The sequence below is a fragment of the Vigna unguiculata genome, chromosome 5, assembly GCF_037176805.1.
Source record: "Vigna unguiculata cultivar grain cowpea cultivar isolate G323 ecotype 2 chromosome 5, ASM3717680v1, whole genome shotgun sequence".
NCBI lineage: Eukaryota > Viridiplantae > Streptophyta > Magnoliopsida > Fabales > Fabaceae > Vigna > Vigna unguiculata.
In genome coordinates this window covers 46,694,224-46,716,794 of record NC_140796.1, presented here as the reverse complement: position 1 = coordinate 46,716,794, position 22,571 = coordinate 46,694,224, and the positions used below count along the sequence as shown (strand labels likewise).

The following is a 22,571-nucleotide window of genomic DNA, read 5'->3' as shown; positions in this document are numbered from 1 at the left end:
GAAGTATATAGTATTGTAAATATATATATATATATATATATATATATATATATATATATATATATATATATAAATGTGAATATTTTAAATATAATTATATATTAGTGTATAAATTTTTGCCTCTAAATACTTATAAGTATACTGTAATAAATAAGTAAATAGATTTTTTTTTCGTCACATTAGATGGTATCAGAGCGACGTTTCATGCGAGATCTGTGAAATGTGCTCATTATTTTTTCTCTAACTCATATAATTCCAGATGGCAAACATTAGAAGAAACAATGAATTAACTAAAGCAATGCAAGCTATCCGAGACATGACTGCTGCTCTAATGAGGAATCAAAGACCTGAAGGAAACCCTGAATCACAAGGATTAGCTGAATTTAGGAGAAACAAACCCCCACAATTCTCTGGAGGATATGATCCAGAAAAGGCTGAATTATGGATTAAAGAAATGGAGAAAATATTTCGAGTTATGAACTGTGCTGACAACCAAAAGGTGAATTATGCTGTATTTATGTTAATAGGAGAAGCCGAATATTGGTGGGATGGTACCAGGAGATTACTTGAAGGAGGAAGAATAATTATTACCTGGGATGTATTTAGAACAAGGTTTTTAGAAAAATATTTTCCTAATGATGTGAGGAGAGCAAAAGAAATAGAGTTCATGCAGTTAAAGCAAGGAAGTATGACTGTAGGGGAATATGCTTCCAAGTTTGAAGAATTAGGAAAATACTCTACTTTCTTTTATCACCCAGAGGAAAGGATGAAATGTATAAAATTTGAAAATGGACTTAGAGATGAGTTGAGAAAAGCAGTAGGGATACTAGAAATTGCTGATTTTCCTATGCTTATTCACAAGTGTAGATTTTTGGAAGATTTTGAGAACAACCAAAATATCAAACCAAAGTATTTTGGACCCCAGACAAATAAAAATAAATGCAATGAGGGAAAACCTTACAATCGCCCACAATGGAGGACCCAATCCAACCAATCTTCATCAGGAAATTCTAGTAGACCTGTATATAATCATATCAGATGCTTTAAATGCGGACAAGGTCATCATGCTAAAGATTGTCACCTTAAAGGACTAGTCTGTTTCAAGTGTGGGAAACCTGGTCACATATTCTCTGAGTGTGGACAACAGAAACCACATTTCAATCCAACTGCAACCAAGACAAGACCTACCATAACAGGAAGAGTGTACACCATGACTGGAGCTGAAGCTGCTAAAAACCATGATCTAATTCAAGGTATGTGTTTTATTAAAGGAAAAACTTTAAATGTATTGTATGACTCAGGTGCAACTCACTCATTCATTTCTAATCATTATGTTCAACATCTTAATATGTCGACCTCTTTTCTAAAAACTAGTTTGGTTGTTTCAACTCCTACAAATGACTCAGTAATAACCAATAGAGTTTGTTTAGACTGCCCACTATTCATTGAGAATACAAAATTCCTTGTAAATTTAATATGTCTACCTTTATCTCAATTAGATGTAATCTTAGGTATGGACTGGTTATCTTCCAATCAAGTCCTTTTGGATTGTGCTAAGAAATCAGTGATATTTCCAAACTCTGAGAATCTTCTAAAATCACCTACCAATTCAAAAAGTGAGCCTTTAAGGAATGAAATTCAAGGGTACTTGTTATTATCTTCTATGGAAATAAAAGAGGAAGTTGAGTTGAAAAATATAGCAGTTGTTCAAAATTTTCCTGAAGTCTTTCCCAATGATATTCCTGGTTTACCACCTAACAGAGAAATTGAATTTTCCATAGATCTGATGCCTGGAGTTGGACCAATCTCTATGGCACCATACAGGATGTCACCCTCTGAATTAGCAGAATTGAAGAAACAATTAGAAGAGTTACTTGAAAAACAGTTCATTCGTCCTAGTGTGTCACCTTGGGGAGCCCCTGTTTTGTTAGTTAAAAAGAAAGATGGAAGTTTTAGGTTGTGCGTAGATTACCGTCAATTAAATAAATTCACCATAAAGAATAAATACCCTCTTCCTAGAATAGATGACTTGATGGACCAATTGAGAGGAGCCTCTGTATTTTCTAAGATAGATTTAAGGTCCGGATATCATCAGATTAGAGTAAAAGCAGAAGACATACAAAAAATTGCTTTCAGAACTAGGTATGGTCATTATGAATATCAAGTGATGCCTTTTGGTGTGACCAATGCTCCTGCAATATTCATGGATTACATGAATAGGATCTTTCATCCATTTTTGGATCAATTTGTGGTTGTTTTTATAGATGACATTCTTATTTACTCTAAGACTCTTGAGGAACATGAGGAACACCTTCGAATTGTCTTGCAAATCTTGAAAGAAAAGAAATTATATGCTAAATTGTCTAAGTGTGAATTCTGGTTAGAGGAAGTTAAATTCTTAGGACATGTGATTTCCAATAACGGAGTGTCAGTGGATCCGACCAAAGTAGAAGCAGTTTTACAATGGGAACCACAAAAAACAGTGACTGAGATTCGCAGTTTTCTCGGTTTGGCAGGATATTATAGGAGATTCATTGAGGGATTTTCTAAAATAGCTTTGCCTTTAACCCAACTCACCAAAAAGGGCCAAGCTTTTGTGTGGACAGAAAAATGTGAAAATAGTTTTCAAGAACTCAAGAAAAGATTAACCACTTCTCCTGTTTTAGCATTACCATCCTACTGGACACTTTGTTATATTTTGTGATGCTTCCAAAATGGGATTAGGTTGTGTTCTTATGCAAGATAGAAGGGTAGTGGCATATAGTTCCAGGCAACTGAGAACACATGAGAAAAATTACCCAACCCATGATCTAGAACTAGCTGCCATTGTTTTTGCACTTAAGATATGGAGACATTATGTTTATGGTGGAAAGTTTGAAGTTTTTAGTGATCATAAGAGTCTCAAATACTTGTTTGACCAAAAAGAATTAAATATGAGACAAAGAAGATGGATGGAATTTTTGAAAGATTATGATTTTGAATTACAGTACCACCCAGGTAAGGCAAATGTAGTGGCAGATGCGTTAAGTAGAAAATCTTTACATGTCTCTTCACTAATGATTCATGAAATGAATTTGTTAGAAAAATTTAGAGACATGAATTTGTCGGTCACCCTAAGCCATGATAAAATGCAATTAAACTCCGTTCAGGTCATTAACAATTTACAAAAGCAAATCCATGAGGCACAAGGAAGTGATGAGTTAATTAATAAGAAAAAGAAATTGATAGGACAAAGGGGTGGGGAGAATTTTGGCATAGATAAAACCAGAACTTTGAGATTTAAGGACAGGATGTGTGTACCCAATAATGAGGAAATTAAGGAAATGATTCTAGAAGAAGCACATAAAAGCAAATTAAGCATACATCCGGGCACAACAAAAATGTATCAAGATCTCAAGAAAATGTTTTGGTGGCCCAAAATGAAAAAGGAAGTGGCGCAATATGTAGCAAAATGTCTAGTTTGTCAAAAAGCTAAAATAGAACACCAAAAGCCAGCGGGAATGCTACAATCCTTAGATATACCTGAATGGAAATGGGATAGTATAGCAATGGATTTTGTAGTTGGCCTCCCACGAACCATTCAAAAATTTGATTCCATATGGGTTATCGTGGATAGGTTAACAAAGTCTGCTCATTTCTTACCCATTAACATTAGGTATTCATTGGAAAAATTGACTGATTTATACATAAGAGAAATTGTCAGGTTACATGGAGTTCCAATAAGTATTATATCTGATAGGGACCCTAGATTCACTTCAAAATTTTGGGGAAGTTTACATCAAGCCTTAGGTACCAAGCTTCACCTTAGCTCAACTTATCATCCCCAAACTGATGGACAATCCGAACGAACCATTCAATCTTTGGAAGATTTGCTGAGAGCTTGTGTGTTAGAAAATTCTGATAGTTGGGATCGATACCTGCCTTTGATTGAGTTCACCTATAACAACAGTTTCCATTCTAGCATAGGTATGGCACCCTATGAGGCATTATATGGAAGGAAATGTAGAACACCTTTGTGTTGGTTTGAGACCGGTGAAAATTCAGTGTTAGGTCCTGACATGATTCAACATACAACCGAGAAAATCAAAATGATTAGGGAAAAATTGAGAACAACTCAGAGTAGACAAAAAAGTTATGCTGACAAGAAAAGACAACCTCTTGAATTTCAAGAAGGTGATCATGTATTCTTGAAAGTAACACCAACCACTGGAATTGGTAGAGTGATGAAATCAAAGAAACTCACTCCCCGGTTTATTGGCCCTTACCAAATTCTTAGAAAAATAGGTCTTGTTGCATATCAAATTTGCTTACCTCCGTTCCTTTCCAATCTCCATAATGTCTTTCATGTGTCTCAATTAAGAAAATATATTTATGATCCAACTCATGTGATAAGACCTGATACAGTACAATTAAAGAATAACCTTACATTTGACGCAATGCCTGTACAGATTATGGACAAGAAGATCAAAGAATTGAGAGGCAGACGAATCCCTCTAGTGAAGGTCATGTGGAATGAAGCTAATGGAGATATTACATGGGAATTAGAAGAAAAAATAAGAGGAATTTATCCTCATTTATTTTAGTCAAAAAAATATATATATATATATATATATATATATATATATATATACATATATATATATATAAAATAAAATAAAATTTCGAGGACGAAATTTCTATAAGTAGGGGAGAATTGTAATATCCAAAATAATAATAATAATAATAATAATAATAATAATAATAATATAAACATTTTGATAAGTTAAGGACATGAAAGCTGAAATTACTTTATCAACATTTTGATACTTATAAACACGGCAACTTTACCACTATAGTGAAATTTTTATTTGATAAATATTCTATTAGATATTTGACTTTCACATGAAAATCAAGAACTTCATTGGAGTTGTTAAAAATAATTATTTTCTTTGTACATGCACAACTGTAAATAAGATTACCTATTCATACCACTATTAAATTCATTTAAACAAAATTTGTAAGTGTAACATCCAAATATATATATATATATATATATATATATATATATATATATATTTAAATTAAACTATCAGACTTTATAATTGGAATTAATAATAAATGATTACCGTATAAGATAATTCTGTTAAAGAAAAAAAAAAGATTATATATATGTATAGAGAATAAAAGAGTGATAAGTAGATAACGTAAAAGCTATTGAAAATAATAATAATAATAATAATAATAATAATAATAATAATAATAAAATATGAAAGGATAACATGACAATAAATGCCACTTTATCAGGTTACTGTGAAAAAAAAAAGATCTGCGAACGAGTAGTTGAATTGGAACGTAAAAAGCAAAACCAAAGAAAATGAGGTTAATGTTGAACTAATGTAATCATTACAAATAGGAGTATAAATAGAATGAATAGGAAGAAAGAAGAGATATTGAGAACCAAAGAAGAAAAAAAAGAGGAACAAAAGAAGAAACTCTGCGGGTGAGAAGGAAGAAAGAGGAGAAAGAAAAAAAAAAGAGAAAAATTAATTTATCATCAAAGTCTTAGTACAACCTTGGTATAATTTTCACGATAAATAAGGTAAGGGAAGGAGACATCCATCACTTTATCTTTTTACTTTGATTATTTTTTTATCTATTCGTAATTATTTTATCTCGATATTTACCCTAAGTGAGGTGTCCCTAACCTCATTCTAAATTATATTTAGTTCCCAATATTTATTTATTTATATTCATCTCCAGTTATGCACTGGTCCTATTTATTCAATTTATATTTACTTTCATTTATTTATTTATATTTATCTCTAGTTACGTATTGACCCTTTTTATTCATTTATATCTATTTTAATTATTCATTTATCCTATCTATTTATTTATATAATTATATGATTTAATATTGAAATAAAATTTATGATAAATAAAGATTTGATTATTGTAGTTGGAGGTATGACCTTGGGGATTTAAACGAGTTAGTATTACTCAAGATGATATGTTCTTGAGTTACTTTGTTGGCCATAAGCTCATTTATCCTGACTAGTCACTACAAAATTAATCAATATCTTTATAAAAGTATAATAAAAATTCAGTTTCATGGATTTGGGAGAATTTTTATTTCATTTTATTTTATTATGATACGTTATGTTTTTGTGATATTTGTCTCACTTCCCTATTTCTTTTGATTGTGTGCGAAAAACAAAATTTTACAACATTATCATAGATGGCTGCTCCGAACACGCCTGATCCCTTCTTCGCCGACATTGTGGCTGTTTTTCCGGGAAATGCATGGCAAACCAATGTAGTGAATAATTCTGTAACATTTCAGGGAACGGGAAACTCTACCATTACTTTTCTCTCTGCTCCGAATGCACCGATTGTCATCGAAGGACAAATCGGAGTTACCTTTTATTTACCCCCAACAGTCCAAGTGAATCCTATCCATAACATTTTCCCTCCACATGTTTGATAAACCGCATATGAGGGGAAAACTGTAAATAAATAACCCTTCTTCCTCTTCCAGTATAGGAAATATAAAATGTACTAAACAATGTGGATATAGGAAGTATATAGTATTGTAAATATATATATAAATGTGAATATTTTAAATATAATTATATATTAGTGTATAAATTTTTGCCTCTAAATATTTATAAGTATACTGTAATAAATAAGTAAATAGATTTTTTTTTTCGTCACAAAATATGTTTTTGGTCATCTAATTTTTAGTCAAAATTGAAATTAGTCTCTCTTAGAAACCTTAAACTAATTTAGTCCCTCAATTATGTAAATGCATGAATTTAGTCATTTAGATAAATTTTGTTTAAGTTTATTTGACGTTTCAAACATGTTTTTCAACTAACATTGAAGTGAACATATGTCAAACAATGTAAATAAGTTAAAATACTATAATGAAATGATCTTTACACGTCAAATAAACTTAATAAAATTTGGTTAAAATGACTAAATTCACGCATTTATAGAGTTGAGAGACTAAATTAGTTCAAGATTTCAAGCGAGATTAATTCCAATTTTCACTACAAGTTGAAGGACAAAAAACATATTTAATCTAATAATTAATAACATGGTTAAGTATATTTTTAGTCTCTAAATTTAGATTGAACTTTGATACATTTTAGTGGTTAAACTTTCAAAATGAATGGATATAGTCATTGTAATATAATTACATTAATTTTGTTTTACTTGTTAAATGGTGTTCTTGGTTAACATTTGAGCTGAAAAATATAAAAACAATGTAAACAACTAAAATGTCATCCTAAAATACATTTGACATATAAAACAAAGAAATTAATTTATCGCAGTTGGATTAAAAGATTATATCTATTATTTTTAAAGTTTTAGACCAAAATATATTAAAATTTGAAACAAACACTATTTTAATGTTGTACCCAAATTTATGGACTAAAATATTTTATCCCCCAATAATATATTTGGAAGAGAATAGTTTAGAAGGTAACTCTTTTTATAAAAAAATTAAATATTTTACGAAACAACATATTGTTAGGTTGCACACTCTTAAAAGAAATTGAAATTGATAAGATATTTTGAATATCTAAAAATGGTTCATGAAAGAAGTTAACCAAATAATGGTTATTAAAATAAGCATTTTATGCCCTAAACAAATATGGGCACAAACTAGGCCTCCATATATCCACCGTTTCAAAAATTAGCAACACCAAACAAGTAATCAAATAAGTCAAAGTGGCATATAACCAACCAAAATTGGTTTTATCATAAAACTTGTGCTCATTTTAGAGGTGTAAACTTATTGAATAAATTTGTTTTGATTAATCAAAATTTGTCAATTCAAGCATACATGGAATACTGTTACTCCTCAAATTCCTATTAGCACCCATATTTCAAACCACTTTTTACAGATGCACAATCACCCAACTATGTGGGAGATGCAGTTCCACCACACCAATTTGTGTTTTGGGTTTGGGTCCTTATCATATAAAGTATACTAGTCATTTAGTGGGGTTAAAATTCAGAAACTTTAATTATAATCAAAGTTAAAAACAAATATTTTTGTAGTAAAAATATCAAAGTACTTAATATTCATCAAATTTAGATAATCTAACATCGGATACTAAAATATGGTATTAGTTTCACTTTATTCGTTGACAAACAATGTATTATTTTAATATATTTGCATTCTTTTCATCTTGAGACGATATATTGCTTGATGCGTTTAGATTATGATTTTCAATTTTAAACTACCTTATAATAGTAGTATTTGATAAAATACAAGTGAGAGAAATTTAGAAGAAAAATACTTTATTGAAAATATGAGAATGAAAGTTTGCATCCATTAGAAACTTGTCCAGTATATAAAGTACAATATCTCATGATATAAGGAAAAAAAATAAAACCTACTATGTATCATCATAAAATAGAATATTGGATGATAATAAAAGAGAATAAAATATATAATATCTCTATCAATAGAATTAAAACCAGAAGATACATGATATTTTTATCACTCCTGTCAAGGTAGACATGAAGATTATAAATGTCCATCTTGGAAGTAACACTTCTCCAAAGTAGTCTGGTGGAGAACCTTGAGAAATAGAGAACCTTGAAAAAATCTTGAGAAATGTAGAACCTTGAAAAATGGAGAACCTTGAGAAATATAGAACCTTGAAAGAATGGAGGACCTTGAGAAATTAGAGAACCTTGATAAATTGGAGAACTTTGAGAAATTAGAGAACCTTGAGAAATTGAAGAAACTTGATTTTTTTAAAACTCCCCTATCTAGAAGGTATTGATTAGAAAATCGTACAATCAAATTTCCAATGCCGAAAAATTGTACAATCAGATTTTCATGGTCAATGGCGAAACTTAGAAGGTCTGTAGGGGGCCATGCCCCCCCCCCCCCCCCTAAGATTTTTTAATTTTCTTTTAAAAAATAATTTTAAAATATTTGTTTAAAATTTTTAAAAATTGATATCTATTTTCTTTTTATAAAATATAATATTTAATATTAATAAATAATAAATTAAACAAAATAAAGAATAATAAAATTTATTGATATATTTTTGTTGTTCTTTCCCATTTTAAGTTTCTCACATATTATATTCATTTATTATTTTTGCATCTCTTCTTTTGTTTTTTGTTTTAAAAAATAAATAGAAATTTAGATATAAATTCATTCTCGCTCTTAGTTCTCATTTGTTCTCTTATAAAACAAGTAACTCTTTCCCTTCTATTGATAGGAAAATATTAGTTTGATATTTAGTTTTTTTTTCATCTTATGATTTTTTTGTATATTGATTTTTTTATCAATATAAAAAGAAAAGTTATGTACTATATGTTTTTTCATAATCATTCTTAGATGTGACTTAATTATCATATTTTTTTTAGTAATTACGTATCTCAATTTTTTATTAGATTTTGATCAATTATTTTTTACTCTTAATTTTTGTTTAAATATGTATATTGATGAAAAATAAAATAATAGATTCAGTTTTTGTAAAGTGATAAAAGGAAAGATACCCTTGAAGATAAAAACAATACAAATTTACTTTTTCACCTATTTTCAAGCATGATACTAGGAATTCAACTGTTGAATTAGAGAACCATTTCTTAAAATTTAAAGAATTATAAGTGGGAAGTTTCATATTAATTCTTTTGAATTATAGGTGAAATGTTTCATATTTAATTATTTAAAATTTATTATAAGAAAACATGCTCATATATGGAAATATCAAGGAAAGAGATGAAATTAGAAAAACTATTTTAAAATGAGTTTCATATCAAATACAATTTCAAAACTATAATTTTTGTAAGGAAAACCATACAAGAATTTCAATACTAAATTATATATATTTTTGTTATATTAATAATAATAATAATTAAATATATAAAATTTGAGTATATTAGTTTGGCCCCTTCAAAATTTTTGACCAAGATCTACCACTGTCCATGGTTGATAATTGTTATCAACAAGAAAGAGATATACAAAATCAAATGCATCATTTTCTCCAAAATGAATAAATAAAGGGTGAGGAGAAGCAAAACTTGCCATGAGTGAAATGACGAAGAGAAGATAAGGTAATGTCAGAAGGTGTTTTTCATCTGATACCATGTTAGTGTTTGATAAAACATAAGTGAGAGAAAGTTAGGAGAGAAATACTTTATTGAAAGTATGAGAATGAAAGTTTGCATCTATTAGAAACTTGTTCAATATACAGTATACATTCGCTAAAGTCCGCATTTTGATTTTGGGAGTTTAAGGTGGACTTTATTGGGATGTGAACTTATGAAGTTTTAAGAGTCATATTACAATATGAAATATTATGGTCATATAATTACAATATCAAATATTATGAGTGTCGAAAATTTTTAGGAATTGAAAAAATATAAGATATATGAGATATAAGAGATATGTTACAAGAGGAACTTGTTAGTTTATTTTATTCATACGAGTGAGTTGAAAGATTCTCCTTATTTATCATTGGATCAGTTAAATCAAGCTAAGGGTGTGTTCTTCACCCTTCGTCGCATCTTACACAATGGTCAATCAACAATCACATGTAAACGAATTAAAAATAGTTGTCAAATGACTTTATGTGATTTTTTTCTAAAAATAAGATCACACAATTATTGATATGAGAATCTTCCCTTTCCAAATGCAAATTTAGGTGGGATGTGGACTTAAATGAGTGCAGACTTAAGCAAATGTTTACCGTATAGGGTACACTATCCCATGATATAAGGGAAAAAATAAAACCTAATATGTATCATAAAACTGAATATTTGATGATAATAAAAAATAATAAAATATATAATATCTCTATAATAGAATTAAAACCAGAATATATATGAATATGATATCTTTACAATATACTAGCGTAAACACAAACACTATCGCGCGTCTGTGTATATGTATTTTGTAAATATACATGATATTATATTAGTAGGTGGTAATATTGTAATGTTAAGTTAATATACAAAATAAATTTATGTTTATTAAAAATAAAGTGAAATGAATGGATAAAATATGAGAAAATAACTGTTGATGACAAATAATTATATTATAAAGGGTAAAATTGAAATTATGAAATGTGGGAAAAAAGAGGAAATCCTTTATAGATTATGGCAATTTGATAGATAATGTATTGTTCAGGGTTTGTATGATAATTTTGTATTATATAATATATCAAATATTATCCAAATAATGCGCCCTTTGCAAATACACACATCTTATGATTGTTTGAAAAATTTTCATTTTGTTTTCCATTTGATATTTATACAAATAATACATTGTTTTATTGAAAATCATAAATGATATCTTCTCATAAGTTTTCATTCACATTTTAAGATCCAACACATATTGTAATAATTTTCATTTTAACTTTTATACTTATTTTAAATACACTGGTAGATGTTGTCCATGTTTTAATTGCATATTGAAAATCACACGTCGACTAGAGATAAGATAAATTTATAATATATAAATGAGTGGAAACCTTACCTTACAAACTAGTTTTGTAAGATTGAATTAGACTTAAAATCTATTTTTTAAGATAATATCAGAGTTATTCAAAACCTATCAAAGCGAGAGATATTATTTCTTGGACCTATCGTGCCATTACTATCAGTTTATTATCGAACCAAATTTACAGTTAGGGATCACAAATTAACGCATTTTTGTGTGTATTAAACAAACTCATCCATGTTTTGAAGGGAAATCTCCACATTAACTAGTTATGGGTCTAAGTAATGTCTGATTTGTTCAATTGGGTATGAGGACGAAGATAAGTTTGTACATACCCCCACCCAATCCTCTTCTCATACTCACGTTAATACTCATCCTTTACTGTTTAAAGCATTATTTTAGTCTTTAGTTTTATAACCATTTTTTTTTCGCTACATATTTTTTCTCCCTCTTCTAATTGTTTGACTTGTTATATATTTATGAATTCACTCACATATCTAAGGTACTTTTCCTCTTATCATATCTTTGTGCGATAATGTTCAAATGGTATATTACCAATTACAATGAATCAAATAGTTTTTATGTCTCATAATTGAATATTTCTTTTCCTTTTTAATATTTTTATTTATTATTTTTTTATATAAAATATTTGTCTCTCAATTTCAAGTATTCAATCACATAAAACTTATCATTTTTATTATCTTTGATCCATAATTTTAGTTTGATATCTGAAATTTTTTTCTTAGATCTTTAAGGTATTTTTCATCTTATCAAATCTTTAATTATACATTTATTTTTCATACAATTTCGTTGAATGATGTATCAAATTGTTTCTAAGACACATTTGATAATTTTTACTTCTTTTTAATATTTCTATTTGTTATTTATTTTTATCATGTAAAATATTGTTTTGATGATTTTTTATATATAATTATTTTTATTTTCTAACTCATTATCATAAGGATTATCATCATAAACGTAATTTTATATCACCGTAACTCTATAAAGACATTTTATTTACTATGATAACTTATTGCAATTGTCATAAATCTTGTTTATCACAATCCAATATAGATTGAAATTCAAAAAGAAATATATTTGAGCTAAATTTTAATTATTATTAGTTTAATTTTTCTTCTTTGTGCGATTTTTTTAAGTGGTGTCATACAATTTTTTTTAGTGTATAAAGAATAAATTTCATTAGAATTTAGTGAAAGAAAGTAAAGATATTAAAATGTATTTAAACTTGGATACTTGTTTTTTTGTATTTTTTTAAAAAATATTTTGATTTTATTAACTATGTTTCATTAAAGTTTGCAAACTTACTAAATACCTTGGTTCCTATAAAAATTTAGCTGATACTCTAATTTGAAATGTATATAATTATTATTTTTTTCTAAATATTTATATTAGAAAAACAAAAGTATGTCATTTGGTATTGAATATTTAATAAGATCATGATATTCGAATAACAAGAAAATAAATACGAACATGAAGTATACTCGTTATCCAATAATAATGAAAAAAAATATATCAATTGAATATGAGTATAAGAACGATGATGAATGTTTTCTTTGAGAATGAGTACTAGACAATAAAATCCATCCCACCTTATTCTCATTCGTATTCGTCATATATAAGTGAACAGTGTAGGTATTAACACCTTCTCCATATAATCTTATCTCTACGTGGACAGTGTAGGTATTAATACCTTCTCCATATAATAAATTCTTGAACTCAAAAATATAGTCTTACATACTTCTTTAAATAGTTTTTTCAATATTGTTTCCTAAAAAATATTGGTGGCAAAAGCAATTACTCTTTTTTTTTTAAATTTTTTTCCTTTTTCTATCTATCCGTCAGTTGCGACAATATTGTTTCAAGTACTGAGTTAAAAAGTAACATATTATCACACAATCACGCAACAACAATCAAACATATATGTACAAATTAGCTAAACGAGAGCTTAATTACACTAAATAATTTTTTTTAACATAAAATATAATTGCTTCATCATAAAACAAAAGTGAAACTAAAGAATTAAAGATATATCCACCATATACCACTTCTCCACATAAGTGGAAGACAAATTTATCATATTTCTCAAGAAATTTTATTTTCGTAATATATCAGACTGCTTTTTCTTTCTTTTTTAACATAAAAAACAAAGTTTAGAAGTTTTGTTCACTAATTGTTTCATACATGGATGATGTTCTATTTCTACTTACGGAGAGTTCAAACAATTGTCATAAATTATCCTTTATTATCATTCACTAATTTATTTCTTTATACTACAAAAAAAAAAATCGTATATTTACTGTTAGATTTCTTTTTGGAAAATTTTCTCAAAGGAAATACATGTAAATTTATGAATGAACAATAATCTGTAAAAAAAAAAATACCAATTTTCTTGCCAAAATATTTTGCACAAAAATTCTGCCAATTTTAATACACCTTATTTATTATTTGATAATTTTTCATTAGTATTTTACAGATTAAAATAAAATTTTGAACTTATTTTAACCATTCAACTTTTCCTATGAGAGTTCCAAAGAGCAAGTCAATTGCTACACTGCAGGCCTATGGACTGTGAAGGTATCTCTCTATAGCATTTGCCGACGATTCCAAACGCTGTCTTCTTGTGTTGGGTTGATTTCATTTTTCTAAGATCGAAGATGAATAATGGTTGAAATAAAATAAAGTGTTAAATATATTTTTTGTTTTTTAATTTTAATTTTTAATAAAAATTAAAATTAGTTATTTTAAATTTTTTTTAATTAATTTAGTCTTTATTTTTAGAAATGAATAAATTTAGTCATTTAAATCAAATTCTTTTTAATTAACATTGAAGGAAAAATATGTAAAATAATGTAAACAAATTAAAATATTATAAAGAGATATGTTTGAAATGTAAAATAAATTTAATAAAAATTGGTTAAAATAAAACGATTAAATTAATTCAAAATTAAAAAATTTAATTCTAAATTTTTACTAAAAATTAAAAGATAAAAATTATATTTAATCCTAAAATAAAATTTAGAAGCGAAAAATAGAATTTTAATATGTATAATTTAAGTAAAAGAATAAGTTCGAAAGTTTGCTAAATTGAAAAAATGGATCCCACGTGCACCCATGCACGTGTCATTTATTTACTAAGGTTTTGTTTTGAAAAGATGGTGTGGTGGTATTAATGAGGGTGATGTTGTGTTGGAGGGAAGTGAGATTGAGACCCAAATGCAAAGCGAAAGCAATGAATGGGCAATGTTTGTCCTATTTCAATTTAGTAAATGGCCTTAACACTCTTCTATGTTCCCACTCCAACCAAAGCTGCTGCCGGCCTCCATCTTCTTTCTAATTGCATTCTCATGCCCCTCGCCTTTCCCCTTTTTACACCTTTTCCATTCTATTCATAATATTTGGATATTTGGCTCATATTTCAAAAGAATATTAAATTGAGTAATTTTATTTAATTTCATAAAAATATTCATACTTGAATATTTTATTTTAATTTTTTTACGTGTTAAATATTATATAAGTGCTAAATAAAATCAGTTGAAGTTGTTGAATTAAAAAAATTATATTTACTATTTTTTAAGTATAAAACAAAATATATTGAATTTAAAAATGAAAGAATTTCAGTTAAAAAAAATCTGTTAGAGGAAAAAAAACATATTTATCAATATTTAAAAACTATTTGTGCAGGGGGGAAAGAATGAAAATAACGTAAAATTAGTTGGTGGTGGTAACGCAAATTGCAAGAAGTTGAGGGACGAAGATGCAAAAGAGAAATGTCAGTATCAGCACTGTAGGCGGCAGAGAGAAAAGGGCAGAGGGAGAGTGAAGCAAGTCAGAGTGTGTCTTCCAACTTCGAAGCTCCGACGCAGCTTTTTAACCATTCTCGCTTCTTCTCGCATTGCCACTATGCTTTAACCATTTCTGGGGTTAGGGTTTTTGCATCTCAGAGAATTCGAAATGGACGAAGATTATGACTACAGAAGGAAGGCCAAGATTGCACTCATCGCCATTATGGTGTTCGCTTCCATCGCCGTCTTTGCCTTGTTCGTTGCCTTTGCTTACTACTGCTACATCCTCAACAAGGTCTCCAACCGCCGCAAAAGCCTCAAAAAAGGTTTGGCTCTCTTTCCGAAATGTGCTGAACTTCAATGTTCGCTTTGTGTTCTTCTGCAAACGCCTGAGATTATTCGATGGAACTGTTGCTGACCTTTCTGTACTAACATGCAGTTGTGTTTTTCAGTTTATGAAAAAAAAATTAATAACATTCATTTAGGTGTCATGTAGGAGAATTTATTATACAATTTGGGTTTTTCAGTTTTTGAAAAAAATTAATAATCTTTAGGTGACGTGTGGGTTATTGTTGTTAGTTCTTTTATGCGAGTTTGAAAATTTAAAGACTTGACACATGAAGACTTGTCAGGTGGTGGTTTCGGACTGTCTAATAATTTATTGTCATGTGGAGATTAGTTTTGATTACGGTGTGGTTTCGTCTGATTGAAGGGATGTGTTAGATTTAGTGCATCCATGGTAGGCTATAGTATCTCACGTGCTGTTGTATTTTGGTTTGATTGAGATTTTGCTCTTTGTGTTTTCCCTCTCCAGGATTCGGGCCTGGTGGAAATTCTGATAAAATTGTGTTGTTATGATCCTTTTGTCCAAAAAATTTGTGATTTTTTATGGGGGGTTTGGCTTAGTTTTGTTTCATGCAGGTTTAAATTAAAATGGAGAATTTGACTGATGCAAGGAAAAAAAATGGAACTTACCTATTCAAGCAAGTTCATCCGTGTATTTCCTGTATTTACATTTAATTAGTTTGATTAAGATGACCTATCATTCTCGACACTTGTAAAATAGTATGTATAATGCAGACAATATTAATACTGCCAGTTCATTGATATTCATTTATATATATTTTTTCTACCGGGTGTAATTAATTCTCATCTATATTGTTGGAGAGTATTCATTAGAAGGGAAAGGGAAGGGGAGTACATTCAGTGTTATTATGTTCCACCTTTTTTTTTTTCAAGATTTTAAACTGAATGATTTGAAATTAACTTCTTTCTGTGTTTTCACTTTAAAACTTTATATCTTTACTTTTTTTCTACTTTACTTGAGTAAATTGAGGTCCCACTTACGGTCAGATTTTGCTTGATTTTATATTAGTTGAAGACGCAAACCTTAATGAGAATAGTGACTTTGCAAATCTGCAAGTCATTGCCGAGAAAGGACTTCAGGTGTTCACTTTCAAGCAGCTGCATTCTGCAACAGGGGGCTTCAGCAAGTCGAATGTCGTTGGTCATGGTGGATTTGGACTTGTTTACCGGGGAGTGCTCAATAGTGGCAGGAAAGTTGCCATTAAATTCATGGATCAGGCAGGAAAGCAAGGGGAAGAAGAATTTAAAGTAGAGGTCTGTTACTTCTTAGAACATTTTGACCAGCGCTGCTTCTTTTCTAGAAACTATGGGAAAGTTCTTCATGCTTATGAGTTTGATTTCCCCTGTAATCAAACTAGTTAAATTTTTAAATCATTCATACGCATTTTGGCCGAGTCAATGAATTAAATAGCTATAGATGTCTTCGGAAGCCAATTCATTTTGATAATTGAATTGAATTGGTTGCTTTCATGTCACTGTAGGTGGAATTGCTAAGCCGGTTGCATTCACCATATCTGCTGGCATTGCTTGGGTACTGCTCTGATAGTAATCATAAATTGCTGGTGTATGAATTTATGGCAAATGGTGGACTGCAGGAACATCTTTATCCTGTTAGCAGTAAGTTATGAAATATATATTTGCTAGAAAGCTTTTATTCTCTGCTGATTTAAAATGCTGCGAATGGATGATTACAATTAACTTTTTGTACTTGACAGACAGTGGTCAAGACTCTAATCCTCATGATGGGGTGGAACTGTCATATGTTTATGGAATTTTGATGTAACAATCTCGGCTTTTGCTATATACTTAATCTGTTTGCTCACTAGAGGGGCTGGAACAAGAAAAACTTACTTAGAACCTTTTTTTTTTTGTTTGAATGAGTAACTCTCTGTTATATATATATATATATATATATATATATATATATATATATATGATGATAGATTAATCTGTTAATCTTGCAGTATTGGATATTTGATTTAAATTGATGAAATTTTTGATTGGGAACAGCCTGCCAGCATGTACCCAGTTTCCTATTACATTTGGTACTCTGAGTAACTGATTCCTTAAATACTTTCCTCTGTTCTGTTGCGTAAAATTGAAGGGCATGTCCATATAAGCAAAGACATTTTTTCATTAGATTCTCCCTTGTGCATTCTCTTTTTCCGAACTTCTTCACTCTGCAAGGGTTTTCCTTCCCTTGTAAAGTTTATGATGACTATGGGTTGAAAGTGACACATCGAACTATTTTCATCGCATATTAGTATTACACAACATGGATAGTGGCCTTGAAGTGATAACCATGTTATATCAATCTTAAGTTACACTATATGTTCGATTTATTACTGCTTTTTCAGATGTCTACATTTTACATATATAGCTTGTAGGTGCGTAAGTAATTTGTATGCTATCTTCTTTGAGGAAAGATCTTAAGTTGGTCAGTTTATATATAATTGACAATCTTGAAAGAGAAGAGAGCTTTACCTCCTGATTGAATTTGCACATCCTCCAGTAAGTTGCAATACTTCCCTCTAAATCTCTGGGTTTATTGAACACTGTAAAAGGAAATATTTGATGGGTCATGTATGGCATAAAGTTTCTTTCAAAATAATTTGAATTTTTAATTTGTCTATTTGAGCTATTATAAGAACTTCACCAGAACCTGGAGCAAAAATTCTGCTTATTATCTCTACCGATACCATGAAAACAAAATTTTGCAATGCTTTGTTGTAGAATGTTATAATTGTTTGTTATTCCATATTTTTTTACACTCGATTCATTGTCTCTTATTTAAGACATTACAAGATAAAAAAGTCATGTTTTGTCTACCCTTATTTTTAAAATTTTCATCAGTGGGCTATTTAATATAAAATGTCCAAAAGTGCTGTGTCCGCAGCCATGTTTGCTATTTTTTTGTTAGTTATTTTGTATGTTTGAGTTGGTTTTGATCAATTGATTTCTTGTAGATTCTATTATTACACCCATAAAGTTGGATTGGGAAACTCGACTAAGAATAGCACTTGAAGCTGCTAGGGGGTTAGAATATCTTCATGAGCATGTCAGTCCCCCAGTTATTCACAGAGATTTTAAGAGCAGTAACATCCTCTTGGATAAGAAATTTCATGCCAAAGTTTCTGATTTTGGATTGGCAAAGTTGGGACCTGATAGAGCTGGTGGACATGTTTCAACTCGAGTTTTGGGCACCCAAGGATATGTTGCCCCCGAGTACAAATCTTACCTTGTTTTGGTCATTTTGTGTAATCTTCATTCTTATTTCAAGAGTTTTTCTTTGAATAATTCATCTCATGAAAAACTAATTATGTGTTTCTCAATGTTTGTTTGTGCAGATATGCACTAACAGGGCATTTAACCACAAAATCAGATGTGTACAGTTATGGTGTTGTACTTTTGGAGCTGCTCACTGGCCGAGTGCCAGTAGATATGAAGAGACCTCCAGGAGAAGGTGTTCTTGTTTCTTGGGTGCGTTTGTTAATTCTTTCCAACAATCAAGTTCTGTGTTGATTCTGTACTGCTTGGTGATTTAATCAATTGGTATTCTAGTTTTTCTATATATCCGAGACTTAAGTTCTACCTTTTTCTAACAAACTTGTATGTGCGATGTGTTTAGGCTCTGCCTCTTTTGACCGATAGAGAAAAGGTTGTAAAGATTATGGATCCTTCATTGGAGGGACAGTACTCTATGAAAGAGGTTGTCCAGGTGGCTGCAATTGCTGCAATGTGTGTGCAACCCGAGGCAGATTATCGTCCTCTCATGGCAGATGTTGTGCAGTCATTGGTTCCACTGGTGAAGACTCAAAGGTCCCCTTCAAAGGTGGGAAGCTGCTCCAGTTTCCACTCTCCCAAGTTGTCCCCCGGCCCAACATCTAGTTAGTGCATGTTACATACATTATCAACATTTAAATGATGGATAGGTACAGGCTCACCTAACTTGTATCTGTATGCTTGGTACTAGTTGCCGTTTCTTTCTAATCTTGAACAATGCGATACATTTTGGTGAGGAAAAAAAAATGGTGGGTTTAATGCTAATGTTCAAATTCATGAAAGATTAGACTTGTTCATCTTAGTTTGTGGTGGAAGGTTCTTTCTAAGAATCTCTTTTCAAGTCTCCCCATAATTGATGGTTGGTTGCTTGGTGCTTTACTAATCATTATGGTTTTCAATGATCAATTATTGTATCCTTGAAGGCAAACAAAGAAAAATTAAAGAGAGAGAAAGCAATTGAACACGCCTCAGGGATTCATCATCTTATTGTCCCCTCCTACGACTTTTTCCATTCTTATAGTTACTACTGGCTGAGGCATAGATTTCTATGGAAGGTTGATGCTGTTAGTGGATCATGGCTAAAGGATAAAAAACTGAAGGCTGTTGAGGGAAATAATTAGAGCGTGTTTGGTTAAATACGCAAGTATGATTGACGAAATGTTCCTAAGATTCTCAAATATTCAACCCTATTTCTGTTTATAGTACGTTCATGAGAAACCGTGTTTAAACTTTTGTTTTCCTACGTTTGATCACCACTCCATATGTTTGTGTTCCTAAACCCTTGTCATTGTCATGGCGACGTGTGGAAAATTGAAACCATTTTTAATCTGTCAGGAAAATGTAGTTATTGAATCAGTTTAGATTCTCTACCGGTTATTTATTCTCCCCTGTTCTTATGTTGTGTCTTTAAAATATATTATATTAATGATTATTAATTTTAAAATTTTAAAATATATTAAAATTACTGTGTTTATAATACTCAACAAAGAACGGTAAAAAAAATTCAGAAAAATTGGACTTGAATGAGTTTGCCTGAAAGAATGGTGCAAACTGATTTGATTATTTATAAATCAAAAAAGAAGACAAAGTAAGGTATATAGTTTTTAAGTTAATTATCTATGCATTTGGTAACTATATTCAAAATTTACACTTTTACTGTCAAAAGAAAAATAGCACTTCAAAGAAATATTTATCACTTCTATTAAAGAAAACAATTTCAATTAAAAATTTCCCTTTCATACTGCCCACCTAATTATTTATTTTTTTCCTTTTAAATATCCCTTTCAATAGCATATGAACATTTTAAATTTTCATTTGTCTCCTTATAATTAAGTAAACATAATTTCATTTGTCTCCTTATAATGAAGTAAATATAAGTTCCTTTATAAATATTTTTTAAATTTTAGAAATTTTTTTGCTTTAAAGTATATAGTAATGTTTAATATATACTCCATAAAAAAAAAAAAAAAAACTGATGTACTGTCCATTTTTCCTCTAAATTTTCATCTTAAAAAAAAAAAAATGATGACATCGATTATGTATCAGATCTTGAATTAGTCATAGTTCTGACTTTGATATGGTTTAATTTATGAGCATACGTGACCAAGCTTTCAAAGGTCCTAATTGGCCAAACACATCGCAATAATAAACATGTGTGTGAAGTGAGTTACATCTATGTGACAATTTTACTATAATGTGACTGCAGATTTCCCTGTCAAATCATTTATATCATATACAAATTCAAATCATTGAATTTTCGTCCATAAATACCTTCGTCAACCTTTATTAAAAGTTGTAAAAACCATTTTTCATATGAATGTGATGCCCTAGAAAAGTGCACACAACCAACTTTTTTTTATTTTTCAGAAACGTGAACGATACCCACTTTTTTTTTTTTTTTTTTATCATTTGTTTTGTTAATTTTGATTTGACAAAATAACTGATTTAGACAAAGATGTGTTTGACTTAACCAAATGTAATTGAAGTTAGATTGAGAAGTGCTTTATGTGCATATGCAACTTGTAGAAAACTGGTCAAACAGATCCCAGCTTTTGGTTCTCCTAAAAAGGATATATTCATGGTTATGATTAGAATCACTTTTATGGTGGTGAATGATTCAAGCTCTTTCTTTTTTGCTTCATCTTTGCCTTCACAATATTATGAATTATTCATGTTACTGACGTGTAAAGTGACAACAATCATGCATCTTCTTTCATTAAATAATAAATAAATTAAATAAAGATAAAAGTTCGAAAACCAAAGAGGCACCAATCATATAAATTAAGAATACTTTATGCGATTTTATCGTGGCCTTCTTGATTAATCTCATTTGTTAAAGTATACAAAAGGAAGTGTAAATCAATGTAAATTCTTGAAAATAACAAGTTTTTTTTTAACACGTGTTTTTCTTATTAGGGGGTTTGGAACAGTATATTTATGATGTTATTTAACTTTTAGTATGGAAGATTTTTAATTTACTGAAAAAATTAACCACACTTAAATATTTAATTATATATTATGTGCAGATTAGTGATGAGATGACTATATAGTAAAGTCTCACACTGCTTAATAATTTTTGTAATTCTTTCCATTAAAATTGACTTAAAACTATGACATTGTTATTAGTGGATTTATTGAATATAAAGTAGAATGTTCACAAAATTTCATGATTGTAATAAAAAGGGTGCCTTGATGAAGTACGTACATTTATCCAGATTGTCTCAAGAAAAAAACATCTTCAACTGTGAAAATTAATTTCCCACTTGTAATATGACATCCTCCAAAAAAAAGTAGGTATAACTTTTCTCTAAATCTTTTCTCTTGTTTATTTTTATTAATAATCGGTTAAAAATTAAAATATAAATTAAAAGTCTTATATTGGATTAAGAAAGTTCAAGTACATATAATTTTTCTTAAATATTAAACTTCATAATTTTAAGTTGGAACTAATGTTATTTAATCTTTTATCCCTTTTTTTTTTTAAAGTAAAGTATGTATGGAGCAGCCAAATTTGAAATTTGGTAGAACTTTTTTTTTTCCAAATTTTGCTGTCTCTGCATGCACCAACATTCTATATATATATATATATATATATATATATATATATATATATATATATATATATATATTGCATACCCTCTTCTTTCATTGCCCTCTTCACTTCTAAC

General features: G+C 29.4%; 2 protein-coding genes across 2 annotated transcripts; both read left to right on the top strand.

Moving 5' to 3' along the window:
• The first annotated feature begins 259 nt into the window (after positions 1-259).
• On the top strand, positions 260-4,516 carry LOC146886489 (uncharacterized). The gene is made up of 2 exons (XM_085673245.1): positions 260-1,253; positions 4,449-4,516. The coding sequence occupies exons 1-2, from the start codon at positions 260-262 to the stop codon at positions 4,514-4,516; spliced, it is 1,062 nt and encodes a 353-aa protein (XP_085529371.1).
• A 10,658-nt stretch (positions 4,517-15,174) lies between these two features.
• LOC114183235 (Protein kinase superfamily protein) lies at positions 15,175-19,685 on the top strand. The gene is made up of 6 exons (XM_028070170.2): positions 15,175-15,581; positions 16,631-16,875; positions 17,103-17,238; positions 18,588-18,846; positions 18,969-19,101; positions 19,250-19,685. Exons 1-6 carry the CDS (start codon positions 15,425-15,427, stop codon positions 19,511-19,513), a joined length of 1,194 nt encoding a protein of 397 aa, XP_027925971.1. The 5' UTR covers positions 15,175-15,424; the 3' UTR covers positions 19,514-19,685.
• Positions 19,686-22,571: the final 2,886 nt, after the last annotated feature.

Bases quoted from the DNA above. Each gene is read 5' to 3' on its own strand.
- LOC146886489 (XM_085673245.1), top strand. From the start codon at position 260: ATGGCAAACATTAGAAGAAACAATGAATTAACTAAAGCAATGCAAGCT. The intron at 1,254-4,448 runs GTATGTGTTTTA...ATGCCTGTACAG, and splicing joins AAACCATGATCTAATTCAAG to ATTATGGACAAGAAGATCAA.
- LOC114183235 (XM_028070170.2), top strand. From the start codon at position 15,425: ATGGACGAAGATTATGACTACAGAAGGAAGGCCAAGATTGCACTCATC. The intron at 16,876-17,102 runs GTCTGTTACTTC...ATGTCACTGTAG, and splicing joins AAGAAGAATTTAAAGTAGAG to GTGGAATTGCTAAGCCGGTT. The intron at 19,102-19,249 runs GTGCGTTTGTTA...CGATGTGTTTAG, and splicing joins AAGGTGTTCTTGTTTCTTGG to GCTCTGCCTCTTTTGACCGA.